A 26764-nucleotide genomic window follows, 5' to 3' on the forward strand; every position below is an offset into this window, starting at 1 on the left:
GACAGTAAACGCCAGAGACCGCTTCTGCTGCCCTCTCCACTCATCCTCCCAGAGCCAGGCTCCTGTGATAAGAATTCCTTAGGCTCTGCCTCTACTCCCCACCCCTCACTGTCCCTTACTCTTTGTTCTTAAGATATATTTTTATTGCCCTAACCGGTTTGGCTCAGTGGATAAAGCGTCGGCCTGCGGACTCAAGGGTCCTGGGTTCAATTCCGGTCAAGGGTATGTACCTTGGTTGTGGCACATCCCCAGTAGGGGGTGTACAGGAGGCAGCTGATTGATGTTTCTCTCTCACCGGTGTTTCTAACTCTCTCTCCCTCTCCCTTCCTCTCTGTAAAAATTAATAAAATACATAATTTTTAAAAAAGATATATTTTTATTGATGTCAGAGAGGAAGGGAGAGGGAGAGAGAGAGAGAAACATCCATGATGAGAGAGAATCATTGATTGGCTTCCTCCTGCATGCACCCCGCTGGGGATCGAGCCCACAACCCAGGCATGTGCCCTGACCGGGAATCGAACCACGACCTCCTGGTTCCTAGGTCGACACTCAGCCACTGAGCCATGCCGGCCGGGCTCCCTTACTCTGGATCAGTGTTTCTGAATTTGTCAGATTTGTAAGAAGGGTGTGTGCAGAGTGAAGCGGGGCCCCTGGTGGTGTGTGAGTCGCAGGGGACTGGGGGTATGGGGGGCTGGTGTGTGAGCCCGCGAAGGGTGTCGCGAAGGGTGGCCTGCGGGCAGAGGGGCAGCGATGGGAGTGCCCCCACCCTGGCCGGGGCGTGCCGGCGGCAGCAATGAGTGCTCGGCCTTCCTGTTTCAGGTCCCACCCGGACGATGCCCCCCAGCGCCAGCGCCATGGACTTCTTCCAGCTCTTCGTCCCCGACAACATGCTCAAGAACATGGTGGTGCAGACCAACATGTACGCCAGGAAGTTCCAGGAGCGCTTCGGCAGCGACGGCGCCTGGGCGGAGGTGACGCTGGCCGAGATGAAGGCCTTCCTGGGCTACATGATCTCCACCAGCATCTCCCACTGCGAGTCGGTCCTCAGCATCTGGAGCGGTGGCTTCTACAGCAACCGGGGCCTGGCGGGCGTCATGAGCCAGGCCCGCTTCGAAAAGATCCTCAAGTACTTCCACGTGGTGGCCTTCCGCTCCAGCCAGGCGGCGCACGGCCTCTACAAGGTCCAGCCCTTCCTCGACGCCCTGCAGAGCAGCTTCGACACGGCCTTCAGGCCCTCCCAGACCCAGGTGAGGTGGGCGCAGCGGGCCCTCGGCCCGGGGCGGGGGAACGGGGCCACCACCACTCAGCAGCCGTACTGTGGAATCATCCCTGGGGTCCCCGGAAGCGGGAGGCGGAGGTGACCTTGGGCCTCCTCCCTTCCTGCCTGGACTCAGGTCACTTCAGGGTCATCCACGTAAGACCCAGGGGACATGCAGGTCAGCAGCGCCTGACCACAGACGATCAGAACTCGGGGTTTTGCTCTGAGATGCACTTTTCCTCCTCTTTTCTCACCATCCTCCCTCTCCTTTATTTTATTTTTTAAAAATAGTTTTTTTTTTACCGATTTCAGAGAGAAAGGGAGAGAGAGAGAGAAACATCAATGATGAGAGAGAATCATGGATCGGCTGCCTCCTGCACACCCCACACTGGGAATGGAGCCCGAAACCCGGGCATGTGCCCTGACCGGGAATCGAACCATGACCTCCTGGTTCACAGGTCGACGCTCAACCACTGAGCCACACTGGCCGGGTGGAATTCATTTTAATGCAGACAGAAAAGAGGGCGAAAACAGGACAAATTCTCGCTGGCCCTTACGCGCTGGTGAGGTGTGTGGTTTGCACTGATGACGCGTTGATGCAGGTGGAGTGGAGGCGTTGGCTCTGGCAGGATGGGTGGAGCGGGCACAGAAGCGGTCTCTGCGACGTCCCTTCCCCCTCTGCTCCATTTCCCTCCGAGGCAGGCGCTCGCCGGTTTGCTAGCGTGGTTCCACATGGGGCTCGAATGTTTGATGAGCCGCACAGAGGCGGCCAGTTCAGGAAGCAGGTGGGAGGCACCTCCTCCAGGCAGCTCGCCAGGCCTCCCTTCATGAGCAGCAGTCGCTGGGCTTGTCCCTGCCTCTAACCACAGAAAGGCCGAGGGCGGGGGCGGAACCCGACCCCCTGTGGTTTTTAATGGCATCCAGGCCGCATGAAGGAGAGAATGGAGGGTACGGTGAGCATTACCCTCCGCTCTGCCCTTGGCCCAGCGCGTCCTGACTCCACCCGGAGCCTGTTGGAGAGGCAGAACTCGGGCCCTGCCCCCAACCTGCTGAATCAGAGCCTGCCCATTAGCACCGCCCCCCCCCCCCCCCCCCCCCCCCCCCGTGACCAGCTTGTCCGTTCAAGCTTGAAAGGCACCGTTGGAGAGCAGGGTCGGTTGGTACATTCTCCCTGTCAGTGGCCAGAGGCATCGGTTCTGCCATTGTAGCCCGAAGGCCGCCATCCACAATGCGGGAGTGAGTGAGTGAGTGAGTGAGCGAGCCAGTGAGCGTGGCAGGTTCCAATAAAACTTTATTTACAACAGGCAGGGAGGGGGCCAGACGCAATCTGGCCCCTGGTCCAGAGCATCGTGTGGAGTTCTTGGGATGCTGTTACTCCCTACACGCTTCATTTCAATGAGACAATTCATAATTCAGCTTGAATCAGGACTAAGGAGGGAAGGATTGCAGAGTGCTAGAATTGACCTAAAAGTCTCCCCATTTTAAAAGCTTTGACTCAAAGAAGCAAAACTTGGACCACCGCTCGGAGCCTGTTTTTATAATTCCATTTCTTTTTACTCTATTGTCTTGTCACTGAAATGTCCTACCACCGTGTTGTCAGGCAGCTAAAATAGGTGACGTGATATTTAAAGTCGCCTTGGACCCCCTGTCAGAAAGCACGGGGCACCGTCAGGGACAGCGGAGAGCCCGTGGCTGGGTCGGAAGGGAACTGGGCCATTTCAGGAGCCGGGAAAGAGCGGCGTAGGCCAGCCCGAGACCTGTCCTGACACCTAAACAAGTCGTGTGTTTTTCTTCGTTTCTCCCAGGGCAGAGGTCAGATCCAACGTTAAATTCAGCCCTACCTGGTTTGGCTCAGTGGATAGGGCGTCGGCCAGCGGACTGAAGGGTCCTGGGCTCGATCCTGCCCAACCCCTGGTCAGGGCTCGTGCAGGAGGCAACCAGTCGATGTGTCTCTCTCACATCGATGTTTCTCTGTCTTTCCCTCTCTTTTCCATTCTCCCTAAAAATCAGTGGGAAAATATTCTCGGGTGAGGATTTTAAAAAAAAGGTTTAAGTTCAATATCAGTCAGATTTGAGCCAGTGAGGGAAAGGACAGCCGAACCGTTAAAGCCATCATCCGCGGGTGGAAAGGTCTCCCCTGAAAAGAAGTGGGTGCCCCCACCAGCACGCCCAGTGAGAGGTCAGGCCCCGGCTCGAGAGCCCGCTACCGAGGGAGGGTTTGGACTGGGGGCCTGCAGCCCATTTTCTCAATTCCCGCTCTGTCAGGGCCTGTGCTGCGAGCTCTGTACCCCGCTTCTTACTTAGTCCTCCCCAAAACACGGTGCAGGTCCTGTGTGACCCTTTCATAGATGCGCTTCGGGATCAGAGAGGTAGAGTGCCTCAGCCAAGGCCACACAGCTGGTCGGGGGCAGAGACGAGACTTGAGCCCAGACCTGGCGAGGCCCTGAGCTGGCGCTGCCGCTGTGAGCATCTCTGCTTCCCCTCTCCCGGCAGGTGCTACACGAACCCCTGATTGACGAGGACCCCGTGTTCATCGCCACGTGCACGGAGCGGGAGCTGCGCAAGAGGAAAAAGCGGAAGTTCAGCCTGTGGGTCCGGCAGTGTTCGTCCACCGGCTTCATCATCCAGGTGAGCCCTGGGCGGGGCCGGGAGCCGGGGGAGAGGCGTGGTAACCGGTGAACCCCTCCCTCACTGCCTTTCCCCTGTGCGTCACGCAGATGTTCTCCTGAGGCTGGGCCGGTGCTGCCCTCCACGCTGAGCACTGGGGTGGCCGGCACTGTCCCCTGCCCGTTTGTCCCACCCAGCTCAGCCCCTCTGGGGAAACTGACCAAGACTCAGGCCCCACCCGGCCGACCTGGCTCAGTGGTTGAGCGTCCACCTAGGAACCAGGAGGTCACGGTTGGATTCCCGGTCAGGGCACATGCCTGGGTTCAGGCTCCATCCCCAGTGAGGGGCGAGCAGGAGGCAGCCAATCCATGATTCTCATCATTAATGCTTCTCATCATTAATGCTTCTCTCTCTCTCTCCTTCTCCCTTCCTCTAGGAAATCAATAAAGATATATTTAAGAGAAAGAGCGATAATTAGGTTAAAGTGAAGTCATTAGGGACAGAAGCCGTGCTGCCCAGCGTGGGCCTGGCCGCCGCGCTGTGGGCTCACTGGCCCGGGTGTTTCCCTTGCAGATCTACGTCCACCTGAAGGAGGGCGCGGGCCCCGACGGGCTGGACGCGCTGAAGAACAAGCCGCAGCTGCACGGCGCGGTGGCCCGGAGCCTGTGCCGCAACGCGGCCGGCAAGAACTACATCGTCTTCACGGGGCCCAGCATCACCAGCCTGGCGCTGTTCGAAGAGTTTGAAAAGCAAGGTCTGTCGTGGGGCGCGGGTGAGCCTGGCCCTGCCGGGAGGTGGTGCTGGGAGAGGGGGTGGAGTGGCGTCCAGCACAGGCCGTGCGAGGAGGCCTTCCCCGGGGAGCAGATCACCGCAGCCCCGGCGGGGCCCGCTGGGCACCCGAGCTGAAGGGCCCGAGTCCCGGCTCCTGTGGGGACCGGTCAGCACACAGCCCCGCCCGTAAGGCCATGGCTGCTGACAGAGCCTGAGGGTGGGGTCCATTCGCTGCTGTAGCAAGAGGCCACAGAGCGGGGCTCACAAGGCACAGGGTGTATTGCTCCCAGGTCTGGCGGCCGGGCGTCGGGCGTCGGGCGTCGGGTGCCCGTGTGGTCGGAGGGCCTCTCCCTGGGGGATGGAGGGCGCCTGCTCGGTCCTCCCCCGGGGAGGGGCAGGGAGCGCTGCGGGGTCTCGCGTGCGGGCACCAATCCCATCAGACGGTGCCGGCCGTCTCGGTGTGTCAGACAGGACAGGGCCGGCCCTCCCGCGAGTCCTGTGACCGTGTCGGGGTGACACAGCCGAGGTCGGGTTTGAACCGGCCCGCCTTCCCAGCCCTGAGCCGGGGCCTCCTGGAGCCCTGCCTCGTCTTCTGTCCTGCGGGGAAGGTAATGGGAGCACAGAAGGTTCTAGAAGCTGCAGGGTGAGTTAGGGCTCTGACACTGAGAACTGTTGGTGCTACTGCTTCCCTGCTTACGCTGTGGCCTCACGTGCAACCTGAGATACACTGTGCACGTTCCCGAGACAAGTTCCAGACGCCAGCCATCACTCTAGGGGGACTCCCAGGGGCTCCTGTACACTCACCCCACCTACATGCACTCACACCCGCCAATACACACACACACACACCACCTACATGTATTCACACCTGCCTATACACACACACACACCACCTACATGTATTCACACCTGCCAATACACACACACACCACCTACATGTATTCACACCTGCCTATACACACACACCACCTACATGTATTCACACCTGCCAATACACACACACACCACCTACATGCACTCACACCCGCCTATACACACACACACCACCTACATGTATTCACACCTGCCAATACACACACACCACCTACATGTATTCACACCTGCCTATACGCACACACACCACCTACATGCACTCACACCCGCCTATACACACATGCACAACCTACATGTATTCACACCTGCCAATACACACACATACCACCTACATGCACTCACACCTGGCTATACACACACGCACACCACCTACATGTATTCACACCCGTCTATACACGCACGCGCCACCTACATGTATTCACACCCGCCTATACACACACACCATCTACATGCACTCACACCCGCCTATATACACACACCATCTACATGCACTCACACCCACCTATACACACGCGCACCACCTACACGCACTCACCCACCTATACACACGTGTCCCACGCACCTGCCTCAGACGGGCAGTCTGATGAGCAGCCGTCCTGTCCCGAGCCCGCTGGGGCTGGGAGCCGCCGGGGCTGGGCAGCCAGGGGACTGATGCCGCGGTCTGTGTCCCCCCAGGGATCTACTGCTGCGGGCTGCTCAGCTCCCGGAAGAGCGACTGCACGGGGCTGCCGCGGTCCATGCTCGCCAGCCCCGCCACGCCGCCCGCCCGCGGCCAGCACCGCATCCGGACCAAGGGGAACATGTCCCTGATCTGCTGGTACAACAAGGGCCACTTCCGCTTCCTGACCAACGCCTACTCGCCCGTGCAGCAAGGTGGGCGCCGCCGAGCGGGCTGTGCGGGGACGCGGAGGTGCTGGGGGGAGGCACGCGGGGGGTGAGTCTGACGAGTGCCGCCCACCCTGTGCTGCTCAGCAGCTGGGCTGCGGGCTGTGCTCCCACTAGGCGTCAGCAGCCACAGGAACAGCGATGGGGGTGGCGGGGACTGAGGTACCTCCGAGGTCCCTCAGGTTGTGGTCCCTCAGGTTGTACGTGGGTCTGACAGCAGACAGCTGGCTGTATTTGAAGGGCATTCCCTCCTCCCCTCTCCTCCTCCCTCTTCTCCTCCTACTCATTCTCTTCCTCCCTGTTCCTCCTCCTCCTCCTCCCTGTTCCTCCTCCTCTCCAACTCCTCCTCCTCCCCTCATCCTCCCACTTCCTCCCCTCTCCTCCTCCCCTCCATCCCTCCTCCCCTCTCCTCCTCCCTCCTCTCCTCCTACTCATTCTCTTCCTCCCTGTTCCTCCTTCTCCTCCTCCCTTGCCTCCTCCTTCCCTCCTCCTTCATTCCTCCTCCCTACCCTCCTCCGCTCTCCTCCCCTCTCCTCCTTATCCCTTCTCCTCCTCCCTGCCTTCCTCCCCTCTTCCTTCCCTCCTCTCCTCCTCCCTGTCCCTCCTCCTCCTAATTCTCTTCCTCCTTGTTCCTCCTCCTCCTTCTCCTTCCCTCCTCCCCTCTCCTCCTTCCTGTCCCTCCTCCTCTCCTCCTCTCCTCCTCCCTTCTCCTCCATATCCCTCCTCCTCCTCCTCTCTCCCGTCCTCCTTCCCCTCCTCCTCCCCTCCTCTCCTCCTCTCTCCCCTCCTCTCCTCCTCCCTTCTCCTCCGTCCCTCCTCCTCCTCTCTCCCGTCCTCCTTCCCCTCCTCCTCCCCTCCTCTCCTCCTCTCTCCCCTCCTCTCCTCCTCCCTTCTCCTCCGTCCCTCCTCCTCCTCTCTCCCGTCCTCCTTCCCCTCCTTCTCCCCTCCTCACTTCCCTTCCTCCCTGTCCCTCCTCCTCCCTCCCTCCCCTCCCTCCCCTCCTCCCCTCCTCCCCTCTCCTCCACCCCTACTCCCTCCTCTCCTCCTCCCCTCTCCTCCTTCCTGTCCCTCCCCCTCTCTCCCCTCCTCCCCTGTTCTTCTCCTCCTCCCCTCTCCTCCTCCCTGTCCTTCCTCATTCTCCCTCCCCTAATCCTCACCTACCCCCTCCCTGTTCCTCCTCCTCCTCCCTCTCCTCCTCCTCCCCTCCTCCATACCCTCCTCCCTACCCTTATTCCCTCCTCCTCCCTGTCCCTCCACCTCCACCCTCTCCTCCTCCGTCCCCTCCTCTCCTACTTCCCTCCTCCTCCCCTTCTCACCTCTGCTCCTCCCTGTTCCTCTACCTCCCTTCCCTCCTTTATCCCCTCCTCTCCTCCCCTCCTTTCCTTTCCTCATTCCCTCCTCCCTTCTCCTCCCTGTTCTTCCTCCTCCTCCCCTCCTTTCTGTCTCTCCTCTTCCTCCTCTCCTCTGCCCTCCTTACTCCCTCCCCTCCTCCTCCCTGTCCCTCCTCCACCTCCCTCCTCTCCTCCTCTCCTCTCCTCTCCTCCTCCCCTCCTCATCTCCTCCTCTTCTTCTCCTTTCTGCTCCTCACTGTCCCTCCTCTCTCCCTCCCTCCCCTGCTCCTCCCTCCTCCCTCCTCTCCTCCCCTCCTCCTTTGCTCCTCCTTCCTTCCTCCCCTCTCCTTCTCCCTGTTCCTCCTCCTCCATCTCCTCCATCTCCTCCTCCTCCCCTCTCCTCCTCCCTGTTCTCCTCCTACTTCTCCTCCCTCCCCTCCTCCTTCCCTCCCCATCTCTCCTCCTTCCTCCCCTCCTCTTCTCCTCTCCTCCTCCCCTTCTCCTCTCCGCTCCTCCCTGTCCCTCCTCTCCTCCTCCTCCCTCCCCTGCTCCTCCCTCCTCCCTACTCTCCTCCCCTCCTCCTCCCCTCTCCTCCTCCCTCCCCTCCTTCCTCCCCTCCTCCCGCCTCCTCCCCTCCTCTTCTCCCCTCCCCTTCTCCCTGTTCCTCCTCCCCCTCCTCCCCTCTTCCTCCTCCCCTTTCCTCCTCCTCCCTGTTCCTCCTCCTCCCCTCCTCCTCCCCTCTCCTCCTCTCTCCGCTCCTCCCCTCTCCTCCTTCCTCTCCCTCCTCCCTCCCCTTCTTACTCCTCCTCCCCCCTCCTCCTCCCTCCCCTCCTCTCCTCCTCCCCTCCTTCCTTGTCCCTGTCCCTTTTCTCCCTGTTCCCTACCCTCCTCCCTCCCCTCCTCTCCTCCTCTCCCCCTCCTCCTCCCTCCACTCCTTTCCTCTACTCCTCCCCTCCTCCCTTCTCCTCCCTGTCCCTCCTCCCCCTGCTCCCTCCCCTCCTCGCTTCTCCTCCTCCCTCTCCTCCCCTCCTTCCTGTCCCTCCTCCCTCCCCTCCTACCCTCTCCTCCCTCCCCTCCTCCCCTCTCCTCCTCCCTGTCCCACCTCCACCTCCTTCTTTTCCTCCTCCCCTCCTCCCCTCCTCTTCTCCTCTCCTCCTCCCCTTCTCCTCTCAGCTTCTCCCTGTCCCTCCTCTCCTCCTCCTCCCTCCCCTGCTTCTCCCTCCTCCCTACTACCCTCCCCTCCTCCTTTCCTCCTCTCCTCCTCTCTTCCTCCCTTCTACTCCTCCCTGTCCCTCCTCCTCCTCATTCTCTTCCCTGTTCCTCCTACTTCTCCTCCTCCCTCCCCTCCTATCCTCCTCCCTCCACTCCTTTCCTCTCCTCCTCCCCTCCTCCCTTCTCATTCCTGTCCCTCCTTCCCTTGCTCCCTCCCCTCCTTGCTCCTCTCCTCGCTTCTCGTCCTCCCTCCCCTCCTCCCCTCCCCTCCTGTCCCTCCTCCCTCCCCTCCTCTCCTCCTCTCTCCCCTCTTCCTCCCTCCTCTCCTCCTCCCCTCCTCCCTTCTCCTCCCTGTCCCTCCTCCTCCCTCTCGTCCTCCTCCCCTCCTCCTGCCCCTCCTCCCTGTCCCTCCTTCTCCTCCTTCTCCTCCTCCTTCCCCTCCTTCCTCCCTTCTACCCCTCAACTCCTCTCTCCCCTCCTCCCTCCCCTCCTCCCCTTTCCTCCTCCCCTCCTCCTCTCCTCCTGCCCTTCTCCCCTCTGCTCCTCCCTGTCCCTCCTCCCCCTCCTCCTCCCTCTCCTCCTCCCCTTATTCCCTCCTCCCTTCCTCCTCTTCTCCTCTCCTCCTCCCCTTCTCCCCTCTGCTCCTCCCTGTCCCTCCTCCTCCCACCCCTCCTCCCTTCCCTCCTCCCTTCTTCCTCTCCTCCTCCTCCCCTCTGCTCCTCCCTGTCCCTCCTCCTCCTCCTTTCTCTCCTCCTCCCCTCCTCCCTTTTCCCCCCTGTCCCTCCTCCTCCTCCTCCTGGCTCCCCTCCTCCCTGTCTCTCCTCCTCCCTCCCCTCCTCCCCTCTCCTCTCCTCCTCCCTATTTCTCCTTCTCCTCCTCCCTCTCCTCCTCCCCCTCTCCTCCTCCTCCCCTCTGCTCCTCCCTGTCCCTCCTCTTCCTCCCTCCCCTCCTCCTCCCTCCCCTCCTCCCTCCCCTCCTCTCCTCTCCTCCTCCCCCTCTCCTCCTCCTCCCCTTCTCCCCTCTGCTCCTCCCTGTCCCTCCCCTCCTCCTCCCTCCCCTCTTCTTCCCTCCCCTCCTCCTACTCCCCTTTCCGCCTCCCTCCTCTCCTCCTCCCCCCTCTCCTCCTCCTCCCCTTCTCCCCTCTCCTCCCCCCTCTCCTCCTCCCCTCTCTCCTCCTCCCCCCTCTCCTCCTCCCCCCTCTCCTCCTCCTTCTCCCCTCTGCTCCTCCCTGTCCTTCCTCTTCCTCCCTCCCCTCCTCCTCCCTCCCCTCCTCTCCTCCTCCCCCTCTCCTCCTCCTCCCCTTCTCCCCTCTGCTCCTCCCTGTTCCTCCCCTCCTCCTTCCTCCCCTCCTCCTCCCTCCCCTCCCCTCCTCCTCCTCCCCTTTCCGCCTCCCTCCTCTCCTCTCCTCCTCCCCCCTCTCCTCCTCCTCCCCTTCTCCCCTCTGCTCCTCCCTGTTCCTCCCCTCCTCCTTCCTCCCCTCCTCCTCCCTCCCCTCCCCTCCTCCTCCCTCCCCTCCTCCTCCTCCCCTTTCCGCCTCCCTCCTCTCCTCTCCTCCTCCCCCCTCTCCTCCTCCTCCCCTTCTCCCCTCTGCTCCTCCCTGTTCCTCCTCCTCCCTCCCCTCCTCCCTCCCCTCCTCCCTCCCCTCCTCCCTCCCCTTCTCCTCCTTCCTTCCCTCCTCCCTCCCCTCCTCCCTCCCCTCCTCCCTCCCCTCCTCCCTCCCCTCCTCCCTCCCCTTCTCCTCCTTCCTTCCCTCCTTCCTCCCCTCCTCCCCTCCTCCTCCCTTCTTCCTCCTCCTTCCTCCTCCCTTTTCCTCCTCCTTCCTCCTCCTCTCCTCCCTCCTCCCTCTCTCCTCCTCCCTCTCTCCTCCTCCCTCCTCTCCCTCCCCTCCTCCCCAAATCCCCCATCTCTGGTTTGCATGGGACACACAGGCAGTGGGACAGGCGTGGGTGTGAGCCGCCGCAGAGCACCCGGAGGGGCCGGGCTGACACTCTGTCCCCGCAGGGGTGATCATCAAGCGGAGGAGCGGGGAGGTCCCCTGCCCCTTGGCCGTGGAGGCGTTCGCCGCTCACCTCAGCTACATCTGCAGATACGACGACAAGTACAGCAAGTAGGTGCCCGCCGCTCCCATCCGGTCCTGCAGTCACCGGCACAGAACACAGGGACGGGTGGTCGGTCGTTGCCCCAGTTTCAGATGGAAAGATGGAAAGAACAGGCCCACTGAGCGCAACCCGGAGCCTCCCCTGGCTCCCAGGCTCGGCCCGCAGCCCAGCCTTCCTCTGCGCCTGCCCCTTCTCTGCCCGCTTCTTCCCTGCCCAGAGGCGCCTCCTCGCCTGCTCACATCTTCCCTCCTCCCTGGCCCACACCCCGCACCCTCTGTCCCACCGCTCCTGAGCTCCCGTGCGTGTGTCTGCCCGTGGCCGTGTCTCTGCCTGTGGCGTGTGTCTGCCCGTGGCCGTGTCTCTGCCTGTGGCGTGTGTCTGCCCGTGGCCGTGTGTCTGCCTGTGGCCGTGTATCTGCCCGTGGCCGTGTGTCTGCCCGTGGCGTGTCTCTGCCTGTGGCGTGTGTCTGCCCGTGGCGTGTCTCTGCCTGTGGCGTGTGTCTGCCCGTGACCGTGTGTCTGCCCGTGGCCGTGTGTCTACCCATGGCCGTGTGTCTGCCCGTGGCGTGTCTCTATGGCATGTGTCTGCCCGTGGCCATGTGTCTGCCCGTGGCCGTGTGTCTACCCGTGGCGTGTATCTGTCCGTGGCCGTGTGTCTGCCCGTGGCCGTGTGTCTGCCCGTGGCCGTGTGTCTGCCAGCGGGTTCCCAATGATTCCAGCCGCGATGCCCTCACAGGTGTGGGCTCATCTCAAGTGTCCACATAGAATGGATGGGACGCAGTGTCTGCATGTCCCCGCAGTGCCGTCTGCTGGCCGAGCGTCGTTACGTTCCGAACAGGAACTGAGAAACCATTGCCGTGGGAGCGGGTTCGCCAAGGTCACGAGTCCTGGCCTCACACCCAGAACAGGGTCGGACCCAGCTCAGCGGCCCTGGGCCATGCACGTGGCCGCTCAGAGAGGCACATCTGGGCTTTGTCACGTGCAGAGGGAAGGCCAGCCCCTGGGCCCTGGGAACAGCCTGGGCGCGGCCGGAGCCCTCCGGAGGGAGCGAGCTGTCTCTGCGTCCGCCCTACGCGCCCCGCACCGGCCGAGGTCCAGGGGTTGTCACGGGGAACCCCTCCTAGTTATCCCAGGGAACCCCTCCTAGTTATCCCAGGGAACCCCTCCTAGTTATCCCAGGGAACCCCCCTAGTTATCCCAGGGAACCCCTCCTAGTTATCCCAGGGAACCCCCCTAGTTATCCCAGGGAACCCCTCCTAGTTATCCCAGGGAACCCCTCCTAGTTATCCCAGGGAACCCCCCTAGTTATCCCAGGAAACCCCCCTAGTTATCCCAGGAACCCCCCCTAGTTATCCCAGGGAACCCCCCTAGTTATCCCAGGGAACCCCCCTAGTTATCCCAGGGAACCCCCCTAGTTATCCCAGGGAACCCCCCTAGTTATCCCAGGGAACCCCCCTAGTTATCCCAGGGAACCCCCCCTAGTTATCCCAGGGAACCCCCCTAGTTATCCCAGGGAACCCCCCTAGTTATCCCAGGGAACCCCCCTAGTTATCCCAGGAAACCCCCCTAGTTATCCCAGGAACCCCTCCTAGTTATCCCAGGGAACCCCCCTAGTTATCCCAGGGAACCCCCCTAGTTATCCCAGGGAACCCCCCCTAGTTATCCCAGGGGACCCCTCCTAGTTATCCCAGGAAACCATCCTAGTTATCCCAGGGAACCCCCCCTAGTTATCCCAGGGGACCCCTCCTAGTTATCCCAGGAACCCCGCGTAGTTATCCCAGGGAACCCCCCTAGTTATCCCAGGGAACCCCTCCTAGTTATCCCAGGGAACCCCCCTAGTTATCCCAGGGGACCCCCCTAGTTATCCCAGGGGACCCCTCCTAGTTATCCCAGGAACCCCGCGTAGTTATCCCAGGGAACCCCCCTAGTTATCCCAGGGAACCCCTCCTAGTTATCCCAGGGAACCCCTCCTAGTTATCCCAGGGAACCCCCCTAGTTATCCCAGGGAACCCCTCCTAGTTATCCCAGGGAACCCCTCCTAGTTATCCCAGGGAACCCCCCTAGTTATCCCAGGGAACCCCTCCTAGTTATCCCAGGGAACCCCCCTAGTTATCCCAGGGAACCCCCCTAGTTATCCCAGGGAACCCCTCCTAGTTATCCCAGGGAACCCCTCCTAGTTATCCCAGGGAACCCCCCTAGTTATCCCAGGGAACCCCTCCTAGTTATCCCAGGGAACCCCCCTAGTTATCCCAGGGAACCCCCCTAGTTATCCCAGGGAACCCCTCCTAGTTATCCCAGGGAACCCCTCCTAGTTATCCCAGGGAACCCCCCTAGTTATCCCAGGGAACCCCTCCTAGTTATCCCAGGGAACCCCCCTAGTTATCCCAGGGAACCCCCCTAGTTATCCCAGGGAACCCCTCCTAGTTATCCCAGGGAACCCCTCCTAGTTATCCCAGGGAACCCCCCTAGTTATCCCAGGGAACCCCCCTAGTTATCCCAGGGGACCCCTCCTAGTTATCCCAGGGAACCCCTCCTAGTTATCCCAGGGAACCCCCCTAGTTATCCCAGGGGACCCCTCCTAGTTATCCCAGGAAACCATCCTAGTTATCCCAGGAACCCCCCTAGTTATCCCAGGGAACCCCTCCTAGTTATCCCAGGGAACCCCCCTAGTTATCCCAGGGAACCCCCCTAGTTATCCCAGGGGACCCCTCCTAGTTATCCCAGGGAACCCCCCCTAGTTATCCCAGGGAACCCCCCTAGTTATCCCAGGAAACCATCCTAGTTATCCCAGGAACCCCCCTAGTTATCCCAGGAAACCATCCTAGTTATCCCAGGGAACCCCCCTAGTTATCCCAGGGGACCCCTCCTAGTTATCCCAGGAAACCATCCTAGTTATCCCAGGGAACCCCCCCTAGTTATCCCAGGGGACCCCTCCTAGTTATCCCAGGAAACCATCCTAGTTATCCCAGGAACCCCCCTAGTTATCCCAGGAAACCATCCTAGTTATCCCAGGTAACCATCCTAGTTATCCCAGGGAACCCCCCTAGTTATCCCAGGGAACCCCCCTAGTTATCCCAGGGAACCCCCCTAGTTATCCCAGGAACCCCGCGTAGTTTAGTCATCTGTTGGGAGCCTGCTGTTGGGCGTGGGGAGGATCTGACCCCCAAACCCTTCGCGCTCAGAGCAGAGACAGACGTGTAGACGGGGCAGGAAGGGCTGGCCCAGGAGGACCCTGAGCCCTGTTCTCTGAGCCACAGACGCTTGGCTCCGGGTTCAGCACCTTCTCCCCCACTCCCTGATGGGCGCTGTTCTCTTCTTTGTCTTTTTTAAAATACGTTTTTATTGATTTCAGGGAGAGAGAGATAGAAACACCATGAGAGAGAACCATGGACCGGCTGCCTCCCGCACGCCTCACACGGGGGATGGAGCCCGCAACCCGGGCACGTGCCCTGACCGGGAATCGCACCGTGACCTCCTGGTTCCTAGGTGGACGCTCACCCTCTGAGCCACGCCGGCTGGGCTGGGCGGTTCCCTGACCCCTGTGTCCACGCAGGTACTTCATCTCTCACAAACCCAACAAGACGTGGCAGCAGGTGTTCTGGTTCGCCGTCAGCATCGCCGTCAACAACGCCTACATCCTGTACAAGCTCTCGGACGCCTACCACGTGCAGAGGTACAGCCGGGCGCAATTCGGCGAGAGACTCGTGCGGGAGCTGCTGGGCCTGGAGGACGCCTCTCCGACCCCCTGAGCGGGGCCGGGCTCGGGGAAGGACCAGGTGGGAGGGGGAGCCTGCCGTCGACCTGCCCGCCCGGAGCCTGGGGACGCGGTGCAAGGAGGGGCACCGCACCCCGACTCCACACGCCACGTGCCACCAGGCCACTGCCAGTCCAGTGCTCAGCGGGCGTGCCATCCCCGATGCCCACGGAGCCTGCAGGGCCTCAGCTCAGCACCACGGCCCGGGAGGGCTGGTGCCCCCAAGGTGCCAGGGGCAGGAGGAGCGCGGCACGTGGTGCTGGAGGTGCCTGCTCCGTACAGACGTGTGGCCTGGCTCGCTCTGCCGTGTGGACGTGACCTCAGCCAGCGGGTGGGCTGTGCGGCGGAGATGGTCGGTGCATAGAGAGGACGGGTTTTCCGGATTTGCCTCGTGGGAGGCATTCAGAGCGGGCCTCCTGGACGAGGAGACAAACGGGGCGTCTTTAAAGCGCAGGCATGGAGGGGGCTCCGCGCTGGGACTGAGCGAGGCCTCCCTGCTCCTGCCGTCCGCGCGGCCGGGCCCAGGGCGGGAGGGGCACGCCCACGGCGCCGTGAATGACGTGTGATGCTATTTTTTATTTTTAAATATATCTTCAGGTTATTTTCTTACTGTTGCTTAAGGTCGTCTGTAAAAGGAAAATGTCTCCCTTCTTCCCCCCCCCCCCCCCCCCCCGCTCCCGGCATGATCCCGGGTCTGGGTTCTGCGCCTGGTGCCCGTGCTCGGGCCAGCGAGGGCAGCTCGCTTCTGGAACGGATGGGGTTGCCTCCCCCAGGGACCCAGGTGCCCGCGGGCCTCTCGCGTGTCATCGGCGGGATGACTGGTCTTGACAAACACGCAGCATGGCTGAAGCAGACAGACCGTCGCCAGGACGGCCACGGCTGCGTCTCGGTCCCTCGTGGGCCAGCGTGTGCTTGTCTCGGTCACACATGGACGGGGTTTGGCATTGCACACGCACGGGGGGTGGGCTGCTGGCTCGGCTGTGAGATCTCCCGAGGGGCCGAGGCCTGCTCACCGCGGCCGGACACGGTGACAGGACAGGCAGCGGGCAGCCAGGGCCCACGGTCCCCAGAACATCTGCCAGAGCGGCCGACAGGCTGCGTCCCACAGACAAGCAACGAGTCCCTTCAGGAGCCACGTGCTCCCCTCCTGCCCGACGGACGAGCCCCTCACGTTCACCAATGCAGTCCGTCCTCCTCGGCCCGGGACGTGTCCCGTGCTCACCCGTCAGTTACGTGTGCTGGCAGCATGCCCACCTCCGTGCCCCCGTGTCCTCGGCTCGCGACGACCACCTCGCCCCTGGTGTCCCCTCGGGGCCACGGATCGCGGCCGGATTCTGAATCTTGTGTCCAGACGCCTTTGCCGCGCCCGTCACACGGGATCGAGGCACTTTTTCCACGTGAGAATCTATTTTTAATTTGTGATGCTTTTTCTACAGGGTCCACTGTTTCTGAGCTGAGTGTGTTCCCCCCACTTAGGGAGACGCGAATGCGAGCTGGGGGGTTGAGTTTTCTTTTCTGTCCAAACCAGTAAAAGGGAAAAATAAAAGTCTATTTAGATGTTGAGTCTCTGTCTGTATGTGAGTTTGTGAAAAGGTCAGGAGGGGTGACTGGCTTTGCTCGGAGACCTCTGCGGCCGGGAGCTGGGGACGGCTTTCGTTAACGAGGAACAGCTTCACGTACGAGGAGACGTCGGGCCCCGCGGTCCGGGTTCTTGTACCCGGCACTGCAGGGAGCGAAGGCCGGAGGAGCCTGTGCTTTCCGGCCGAGGCTGGCTCAGCGCGCACGCTGCGAGGGGTGAGGCCAGAAGCCCCACAATCCCCGGGCCCTCTTAAGGCTCCATGGATTCGGGTCTTTGCCACCAGGCCTTGCCGTGCGGCTGCGCTGACCTTGGCAGTGACCCCTCTCCCGGTCGCCCCAGCCCTCAGGGCAGCCTGCGAGGAGCCTGGGGGCTTTTTAAATACACATGTATTGTTACTGATGTTAGACAGGGAGGGAGGGAGAGAGAGAAACATCCGTGATGAGGGAATCATGGACCGGCTGCCTCCTGCACGCCCCACACTGGGGATGGAGCCCGCACCTGGGCATGTGCCCTGACCGGGAATCGAACCCTGACCTGATTCATAGGCCGACGCTGTATCACTGAGCCACGCCGGCCGGGGGAGCCTGGTGGGTTTTTATTCGCATTCACCATCCAGCACGGTGAGAAGTCTAGAGATCAGTCGGAGGGAATACTCGAACCCCCCAAGGGAGACCCACAGCCTGGAGAAGGGAGGATTGTTGCGTGGACGGCGGGAGGGCTGGGAAGAGGGGAAGGTGTAGACAGCAAGACAGCCGTGTCTGTTCCAACAGTGCTGGGGGCGGGGCGGGGAGGGGAGAGAAGCATTTAACAACCTCAGGTAAATCATCTTCAAACCGAAATGTGGGGTCTTGTCCGTCCTCCTCTAACCTGTCCACTCCTTTGAGGTGGTGCTCTCCCGTGTCTGCCCAGCAGAGGGCAGCAGACTGCACCTTATGAGCCTCAGGTGTGCGGACAGCGCGTCCCTTCTCCAAACGCGCTCTGGGCCCCGTGGATGCAGCAGGAAATAGGGCGGAGGGGGGAGAGGGGACAGGAGGAAGCCAGCGAGACCATCAAACCACAGTGACCGGCTGAGCGGGAACAGACGGCAGCGGCTCGGGGAGACCCGGCTCTGCTGGGCTTCACCGTCCAGGGTGGAGAGGCCGGACCACAGAGCTGGCCTGGGGGCGGGGGTAGCGGGAGGGAAGGCGTGAACCCCTCCCGGGTCCTGCAGCGACCCCAGGACACACGTGTGGCAGGCGTGTTGGCTGCAGAGAGGGCGGCTCCCGCGGGGGATGGGCCGAGACCCCAGCGGGGGCCTGGCCTCCGGTGCTTGCCTCTGTGTGTCTGCTGCCCTCCTTCCCACGGTCACGGTCATGGTCACGGGATGACAGGGTGACAGCGGGGATGGGACGCCCAGCACGGGGTGGGGTGGGGTGGGGGCGGGGCTTAGCCAGCTGAGTGACAGCCCAGTGCACGTGGGTCAGCGTGGTTCCAGGCCACCTTTTCACGGTCACTTTTCTCGATGGGGCGGGAGGTGGGTGTGGTCCACTGGAAGGTGTTTGCAGGAGCTTCCCGGGTGGGGCACGTGCCGTGCCACCTCGTTAGCTCAGGACAGGCTAGAAAATGAGGCATGAACTCCCCCGTTAAGCATGCTGTACTGCAAGCACAGCAGGTGAAGGATAGGCGATGGATAGAGATGATGAGAGACGGATGACAGATAATAGGTCGATAATAAATAGGTGAGAGGGGCGGGGGAGTCTTTTTGCCGTGAGGCCTGGACACCCCGTTTGGACCTCAGTCTTCCCGAGGCCTCTCCCTCAGCTCTGGGCATCCGTGTGTTGGCAGCATCAGAGGTCCCCCCGGGAGAGCCGCCTGCGCAGGGAAACCTGGGGGGCCTGCGTGAGTCCCCGTCCCGCGGGCTCCTGGTCCCCGTGCCCCGCGGGAGGGCTGAGCTGGCCCAGCCGCTAGGAGGCCCGGCCACACCTCCATCAGCAGCCTCCCCACCCTCCCCGGTCCCGGAAAGTAATCAGGGCTCTTTAAAAAATATAAATATGTTTGTATTGATTTCAGAGAGGAAGGGAGAGGGGGCGAGAGAGAGAAACATCAGTGATGAGAGAGGATCATGGATCGGCTGCCTCCTGCACGCCCCACAATGGGGATCAAGCCCACAATCGGGGGGTGTGCCCTGACCGGGAATCGAACCCTGACCTCCTGGTTCCTTGGGCGATGCTCAACCACCGAGCCCCGCGCACATGGCTCTTTAAGGAAGAGAACAGCCCAGGTGTGGGTTGTGGAGCAGCACGTGGCCTGGGCGAGGGCTGCCGGAGGGGGAGCTGGGGGAGGCCCAGCGCTGGTGGGTGCCTGACCCCGAGGACTCGGCCAGTGTGGGCCCGAGGCTGCACGGGGCTCCTTCGGAAAAGGGCGAAAACAACGTCAATCTGAGGAGCTGTCGGGGGGGTGGGGGGGAGACGGGCCCCCTCGCCTTGGGCCCCTCCCGCCGGGCACACCAGCCCCAGGCCGCGGGGAAGAGGGAGCACCTTCCGGAGGAAGGACATGATCCGGGAAGAGGCCGACTGGAGGGGGAGAAGGTGGACCCCGAAAAGGTGAGGGCGGCGGGCAGCGGGCTCTCCCACATTCCCTTTCCTCCCCGCGCCCCACGCAGCACAGAACCAGATGGAGCCCAAGGACGCACGGTCCAGCCACAGGGGGTGGGTGCGGGGGGGGGGGGAGCAAAGGGGCTGCAGCTCCGGGGCTGGGGGTGGGGGTGGGGGTGGCAGAAAGGGGCCGCTGGCCCCTGGGGAGCCCCCTCTCTCTAGATCTGAGGGCCTGGGGGGCAGGACGGACATCGGAAGGTCCTGGAGCTCTTCCTCCCACCTCCTCAGCTCTCAGGCTTGAAACACCCCTGGAACCCACGCGTGGACCCCAAGAGGCGAACTTGGAGGTTCGGGCAGGAGATGGCCAGAAGGCGGGGCGTGGCCTGGAGCAGCCCAGGAGGCGGCAGGTGAGAGCCAGGGGGTAGCTGGCGGGGGAGAGCGGGGAGGGGCGGCTCCCAGGTGCGGGGGGGGGGGGAGGGTGTGAGGAAGGGGGAGCGTGCACACTGGGGTGGGAAGCGGAGTCTCTGGAGTCGCTCAGCATTGAGTCAAATCCCTCCTCCTGGGCTTGCAACTTGGAGAGGCCCGTGGGCCTGGGCATAGTCTCTACGTGTCGGACATTCGACGTCCTGCCGGTTAAAGAGCACACGGGGTCTGGGTCAGGGCCGTTCTTGTCGAGTCGGAGGCAGGGCTGGGCTCCGTGTAAGCGCGGTTTTACTCCTAATAATTCGAACAATTCGCAGTGGGCTGCGCCGCCCCGCACGGCTGTGACTGCCGCCGCTGAACGGCGGGTGGCCGGTGTGTGTCCCAGGCCTGCCCTCCAGGAACGTGAGGGGGGTGGACTTGATGGAGGCTGGGGTCCACTAGGACCCCAGGCTCGTCACTCTTCCTGGACCCCACGTGCCGAATGAGCGTGAAGCCAGGGAACGAGGCGAGGCGTGCAGGGGCCTCCACACAGGTGCCTGTCTCAGGCCCCTTATGATGACGCCGCGGAGGGTTAATGATGCTGATGAGAGCAGCTGGGGGTGTTCTAAGGCCGCCCCGTAACTGCCACAGGCTACCCCACGTGCCGCGCACACAGTCCCTCTCGTCCTGACAACAGCCCTGTGACGGAGGCTCGAGGGGGACCCCTCCCTCCAGATGGAGAGACTGAAGCACAGAGAGGTTAAGTAACTTGGTCAAGAATCACACAGCCATGCCCTGACCGGTGTGGCTCAATGGATAGAGCGTCGGTCTGTGGACTGGAGGGTCCCAGGTTCGATTCCGGTCAAGGGCATGCACCTTGGTTGTGGGCACATCCCCAGTAGGAGATATGCAGGAGGCAGCTGATCGATGTTTCTCTCTCATCGATGTTTCTAACTCTCTATCCCTCTCCCTTCCTCTCTGTAAAAAAGCAATAAAATACATTAAAAAAAAAAAATCACACAGCCAGGCAGTGACAAAGCCCGGGTGTGAATCGAGGCAGCCCGACCCCACAGCCCACACCCTCGGTGATCGCACCGCGTCGCTTACTCCCCGACTTCAGAGGGTGTAGCCCTGACAGCCGACAGCTGGTGCCGTCCACGGCCGGACTCTGCCACGCACGCACTCGCCTTATCCCGTGGGGTCGAGTCCGCGAAGATGCTTCGCGAAGGACCGCAGTCGTCTCCTAGGGCGGCTGTAGCAGGTTGCCCACAGCTGGGCGGCTCAGAGCAGCCGACACGGACTCAGTTCCCCAGGCCCGAAGTCTGCGGTCCAGGGGTCGACAGGGTCACGCTCCCACCGGGGTTCTGGGACGGTCCGCCCCTTGCCTGTTCTCACCTCTGGTGGCGGCTCGTGGCCACGTCACTCCAGCTTCTGCCTCTGTCTTTATACGGTCTCATCCGAGAGTCAGAGCTCCCTCTGGCCCAAGCGGTGTGGCTCAGTGGTTGAGCGTCGAGCGTTGAGCCAGGAGGTCAGGGTTCGAGTCCCGGTCAGGGCACATGCCCGGGTTGTGGGCTGGATCCCCACTGTGGGGCGTGCAGGAGGCAACTGATCCATGATTCTCTCTCATCATTGATGCTTCTCTCTCTCTCTCTCTCTCTCCCCCTCTATCCCTTCCTGTCTGAAATAATATATATATATATTTAAAAGCCCCCTCTGCCTCTCTGGGACACTTGTGGTTGGATTGGAGGGCCTTTGGACAGTCTAGAGCCGTGGTCGGCAAACTGCGGCTTGCGAGCCACATGCGGCTCTTGGGCCCCTTGAGTGTGGCTCTTCCACAAAAGACCACGGCCTGGGCGAGTCTATGTTGAAGAAGTGGCGTTAGAAGAAGTTTACGTTTAGAAAATGTGGCTCTCCAAAGAGATTTCAATCGTTGTGCTGTTGATATTTGGCTCTGCTGACTAATGAGTTTGCTGACCACTGGGCTAGGGCCATCTTTCCATATCAAGACCCGGATGTTAATCACAGCTGCAGAGACCGTGTTCCTTAGAAGGTGACACAAGCCCAGGACGTAGTCACTGTCCCGCCTACCACCCCCGGCCCATCCTCTGGGCCCAAAGGTGCATGTCCATCCCACGGACAACATACACTCCCCCCCCCCGCCCCAATGTCCGGAAAGGCTTGGCCCGCCCGTCACAGCCTCAGATCTCATCTGTCGTTCATCAGTCAGCTCACAGTCCCCACTGGCATCATCTAAACGGCATCAGCGAGCCACGGCTGACTCATCCGGGGGAGGTCCGCCCCGTCTGTGGAGCTGAGAGACTAGGAAGTAACTTCATTCCCAAAATACGAACCGGGGGGCGGGGGGACAGGCATGGCATAGCGGTTGCAGACGTTCTCACTCCACAGGGGAGGAGGAGAGGAAGAGGGGGGCGCTGGCCTCAGGCTCCTGGGGGCCCAGCAGGCAGATGCGAGGTTTCGAGGTCGGGGCGGCGGGCTCCGCCCTGGGCCCAGTGCAGGTGCCAGGGGTCGGGGCCGATGAGATTCAGGTCCTCGATGGTCTTGGTGGCTGTTACTGTGTCTGTCCCAAGGGCTGTGCCTCGGTCCGTTGACATTGTGGTATCAAAGTGTGTTTTTCTAAAAATATTTTTATTGATTTCACAGAGGAAGGGAGAGGGAGAGAGGAACATCAATGACGAGAATCACTGATGGGCCGCCTCCTGCACGCCCCCCACTGGGGATCGAGCCCGCAACCCCGGCCTGTGCCCTGACCGGGAATCGAACCCTGACCTCCTGGTTCACAGGTCGATGCTCAGCCACTGAGCCACACCGGCCGGGCAGAGTGTGTTTTATTAAGAGCGCGTTCAATCCTTTTCAGCGTAATTGCATCTCAGTGATTGAATCTCGGTCAGGTGGCTCTTGTTGAACTGAGCTTCCCGGCCCTTGGTCTTCTCCTGGCCACAGGTCAGCCCCCTGGCACCCTGCTCTCCATGCCGGCGCTGGGGGGTGCCGGTGCACAGGTGGCACTAGTTGGGGGGCTCAGGAATCCATCGATTCCATCACCTGGGCAGCCTGTCTGTAAGCGCGGCCTGGGCCTGGGCCCTGGGGGCGGGCTGTGTCCCTCTGGTCCCTGTTCCCATGGAGTGACCCACGGACACGCGGAGAGACCCTCCCTGCCCTGGGCCTGTGCCCGGGAGACGTCCTCACGTTTGGATTTCCTGCCTCTCGGGCTCACTCGGCTCCAGTGACAGGATGCAGCAGTGAAAGCGCTGGTTTGGGAGGGAACCTCTGCTTTTTCATAGACAGAGAGACAGAGACAGACAGACAGAGACAGAGACAGAGTGAGAGACAGACAGAGACAGACAGAGAGAGACAGAGGGAGATAGAGACAGAGAGACAGACACAGAGACAGAGTGAGCGACAGACAGAGAGACAGACAGAGACAGAGACAGACAGAGCCAGAGGGAGATAGAGACAGACAGACACAGAGACAGAGTGAGAGACAGAGAGACAGGCAGAGAAAGACAGGCACAGAGAGACAGAGAGACAGACAGAGACAGAGGGAGATAGAGACAGAGAGACACAGAGACAGAGTGACAGACAGACAGAGAGACAGAGTGAGAGACAGAGCCAGAGAGACAGACAGAGAGACAGACAAAGCCAGAGGGAGATAGAGACAGACAGACACAGAGACAGAGTGAGAGACAGAGAGACAGAGACAGGCAGAGACAGGCAGAGAGAGACAGGCACAGAGTGACAGAGAGACAGACAGAGGGAGATAGAGACAGAGAGACAGACACAGAGACAGAGTGAGAGACAGAGACAGAGATAGAGACAGAGAGACAGAATGAGGGGCAGAGAGAGAGAGACAGGCAGAGAGACAGAGTGAGAGACAGAGACAGAGAGACAGAGTGAGAGACAGTAAGAGACAGAGACAGATGCAGAGACAGTGAGAGAGTGACAGAGAGAGGAAGAGAGACAGAGAGACAGAGTGAGAGACAGAGATAGGCAGACAGAGACAGGCAGAGACAGGGACAGAGAGAGACACAGAGAGACAGAGACAGAGAGACAGGGACAGAGACAGAGAGAGACAGGGCCAGGGAGAGGGCGAGCCTGGCTAGTGAGGTGCCCGCCAGGCCTGTGAGACTGGAGCTGCGGCCCGAGTGCCTGTTTCCCCAAAACCATCACGAAAAAGAGACTCGGCGGACACGGTGCTTGTCCCGGCGGCTCCTCTGTCCCCTGCTCCTCTCCGAGGGAGCCCCCTGTTGGCGTGCGACAGCCTCCTCCCTCCCGGTCTTCAGGACCCTCAGGCAGCACAGAGCTGCTCAGCAAACATGTGTGGAATGAAGAACCTTTTCCCTGTTGCCAGAGCAACACACACACACACACACACACACACACACACACACACGGGTTTGCACGCATGCACACACACACACACACACACACACACACACACACACACACGGAGCCCAGGGCTCTGATGGACACGGCGCTGCTGAGCTGAGCTGGAGCTGGTTTTGCCTCGGGTGGCAGGGGGGCCTGTGTGGCTGTCTGAAGGGAAAGACGACGCTCCATGTGGCCCCGAACGCTGGCTGACCACACTCACGGGCAGCCCCTCCCTCCATCTCCGCCCAAGTCACCAGAGAGCTAACTGGTTGGAGTCCTCATCACACAGGAGGGGCTGTTGAAAGGCACAAATTTTACTTTATTGTTAAAATCTTTATGGTCGTGTTACATACGTCTCATTCCTCCCGGACGCCTTCTAGCCCGCTCCTGCCCTGCCCCAGGCCCTCAGCACCCCACTGTCTGTGCCCATGGGTTATGCATATGTGCTCACAAGGTCTTTGATTGATCTATTCCCACCCTCCCCGCCTTCCCTCCGAGATTCCGCACTCTGTTCCATGCCTCCATGTCTCTGGATCCACTCCGTCCATCCGTTTATTTTGTTCATTGGAGTCCACATGTGAGTGCGATCATGGGATACGTGTCTTTCTCTGACTGGCTTATGTTACTCAGCATGATACTCTGCAGGTCCCTCCATGCTGTCTCAGAGGGTAAGAGATCCTTCTTTTTCACAGCCGCATAGCACTCCACGGGGTCCATGTCCCACAGCTTTTCTATCCACTCGTCTCCTGATGGGCACCCAGGCCGTTTCCAGATCTTAACGATTGTAATTGTGCTGCTGTGAACACAGGGGTGTATATATCCTTTCTGATTGGTGTTTCTAGTTTCTTGGGATATATTCCTAGACGTGGGGTCACTGGGTCCAATGGCAGTTCCATTTGTAATGTTTTGAGGAAACGCCACACTGTTCTCCACAGTGGCTGCCCCAGTCTGCTTTCCCACCAGCAGGGCACGAGGGTTCCCTTTTCTCCGCATCCTCGCCTGCACTTGTCATTTGCTGATTTGTTGATGGTAGCCATTCCGACAGGTGTGAGGTGGTACCTCATTGTCGTTTTAATTTGCATCTCTCAGATGATCGGTGACCTTGAGCATTTTCTCATACGTCTCTTGGCCTTCTGTATGTCCTCTTTGGAGAAGTGTCTATTTAGGTCCTGTGCCCATTTTTAAAATTGGATTATTTTCCTTCCTTTTGTTAGGTTGTATATTTTGGGTATTAACCCTTCATCAGATGTATCATTGGCAAATATGTTCTCCCATGCAGTGGGCTCCCTTTTCATTTAGTTGATGGTTTCTTTTGCTGAGCAGCAGCTTTTTATTTTGATGTCGTCCCATTTGTTTATTTTCTTTATAGTTTCCATTGCCCTAGCCCAGTGGTCGGCAAACCGCGACTCGTGAGCCACACGCGGCTCTTTGGCCCCTTGAGTGTGGCTCTTCCACAAAACACCACGTGCGGGCGCGCACGTACAGTGCGATTGAAACTTCGTGGCCCATGCGCAGAAGTCGGTTTTCGGCCTGGGCGAGTCTATTTTGAAGAAGTGGTTCTAACGCTGAGCCACACTCAAGGGGCCAAAGAGCCGCATGTGGCTCGTGAGCCGTGGTTTGCCGACCACTGCCTTAAGAGATGTATCTGTAAACATACTGCTATGAGAGATGTCTGAGATTTTGCCGCCTATGTTTCTTCTAGGATTTTTATGGTTTCACGACTTACATTAAGTTTTTTGACCATTTTGAGTTTATTCTTGTGCATGGTGTAAGTTGGTGGTCGAGTTTCATTTTTTTGCATGTATCTCATTTTTTCAGCACCGTTTATTGAAGAGACGGTCTTGACTCCATTGTATGCTCTTGCCTCCTTTGTCAAATATGAATTGAACGTAATGGCTTGGGTTGATTTCTGGGGTCTCTGTTCTGTTCCATTGATCTAGATGTCTGTTCTTGTGCCAGTACCAGGCAGTTTTGATTACGGTAGCTTTGTAGTATAACTTGAAATCTGGTATCATGATTCCTCCAACTTTTTCTTAAGATTGCTGTGGCTATTCAGGGTCTCTTTTGGTTCCATGTAAATTTTTGGAGGATTTGTTCTAGATCTGTGAAATATGTTGTTGGTATTTTAATTGGGATTTCATTGACTCTATAGATTGCTTTGGGTAGTATGGGCATTTTTATTTTTAATATATTTTATTGATTTTAGAGAGGAAGGGAGGGGGAGAGATAGAAACATCAATGATGTGAGAGAATCATTGATTGGCTGCCTCTTCTACGCCCCCCACTGGGGATCGAGCCCGCAACCCAGGCCTGTGCCCTTGGCCGGAATCGAACCTGGGACCCTTCAGTCCGCAGGCTGATGCTCTATACACTGAGCCACACCAGCTAGGGCAGTATGGGCATTTTAATGTCAATTCTACCGACCCATGAGCACAGTATATTCTCCCACTTGTTTATATCTTCCTCTATCTCTTTATTCAACATCCTGTAGTTGTCTACCTCTTGGTTAAGTTTATTCCTAAGTATCTTAATTTTTTTTGTTGCAACGGTATAAGGAATTGTTTGCTTCATTTCTGAGAACTCATTACTGGCGTATAAAAAAGCCATAAATTTTGGGTTGTTGATTTTGTCTCCTGCTACGTTGCCAAATTCATTGATGAAACCTAGTCGTTTTGGGGTGGAGTCATTAGGGTTTTCCATGTACCATATCATGTCCTCTGCGAATAATGAGCGTTTTACTCCCCCCTTTCCGATATGGATGCGAAGGGCAGTTACTCTAAAAGGCGGAGGATGAGGGAGAGCCGTAGCCAGCCTGGGACGGAACTGGGGCACTCAGATAACGGGGAGACAGGTGTATGGAACTTCAATACTTCAAAAGCTGTGTAAGCCCTGCCTCCCTTTCCCCACTCCGCTTTGGACTGGAGGCGCTGGGTCTGGCTGCTCAGACTGACTCCAGGTGAGTGCCTCGGAGTGGCGTGACCTTGAGCAGGTTAGCCCCTGACCTTGAGCAGGTTAACGGCTTCGAGCACCAGCCT

The 26764-nt window shown here is 60.1% G+C and overlaps 1 protein-coding gene across 1 annotated transcript in view; it reads left to right on the forward strand.

Moving 5' to 3' along the window:
* PGBD5 (piggyBac transposable element derived 5) overlaps positions 1-16426 on the forward strand; it is a gene marked incomplete at its 5' end in the record, with an annotated part of 32617 nt that extends 16191 nt beyond the window's left edge. Inside the window, 6 exons of the mRNA XM_079763545.1 lie at positions 820-1247; positions 3752-3886; positions 4439-4619; positions 6185-6382; positions 10939-11044; positions 14589-16426. Coding sequence (XP_079619671.1) covers positions 820-1247; positions 3752-3886; positions 4439-4619; positions 6185-6382; positions 10939-11044; positions 14589-14784 — 1244 coding nt within the window. The 3' untranslated portion in view covers positions 14785-16426. The remainder of the gene's footprint in view (positions 1-819; positions 1248-3751; positions 3887-4438; positions 4620-6184; positions 6383-10938; positions 11045-14588) is intronic.
* Between the last annotated feature and the right edge of the window lie 10338 nt (positions 16427-26764).

This window comes from Cnephaeus nilssonii, assembly GCF_951640355.1.
Source record: "Cnephaeus nilssonii genome assembly, chromosome: 23".
Lineage (NCBI taxonomy): Eukaryota > Metazoa > Chordata > Mammalia > Chiroptera > Vespertilionidae > Cnephaeus > Cnephaeus nilssonii.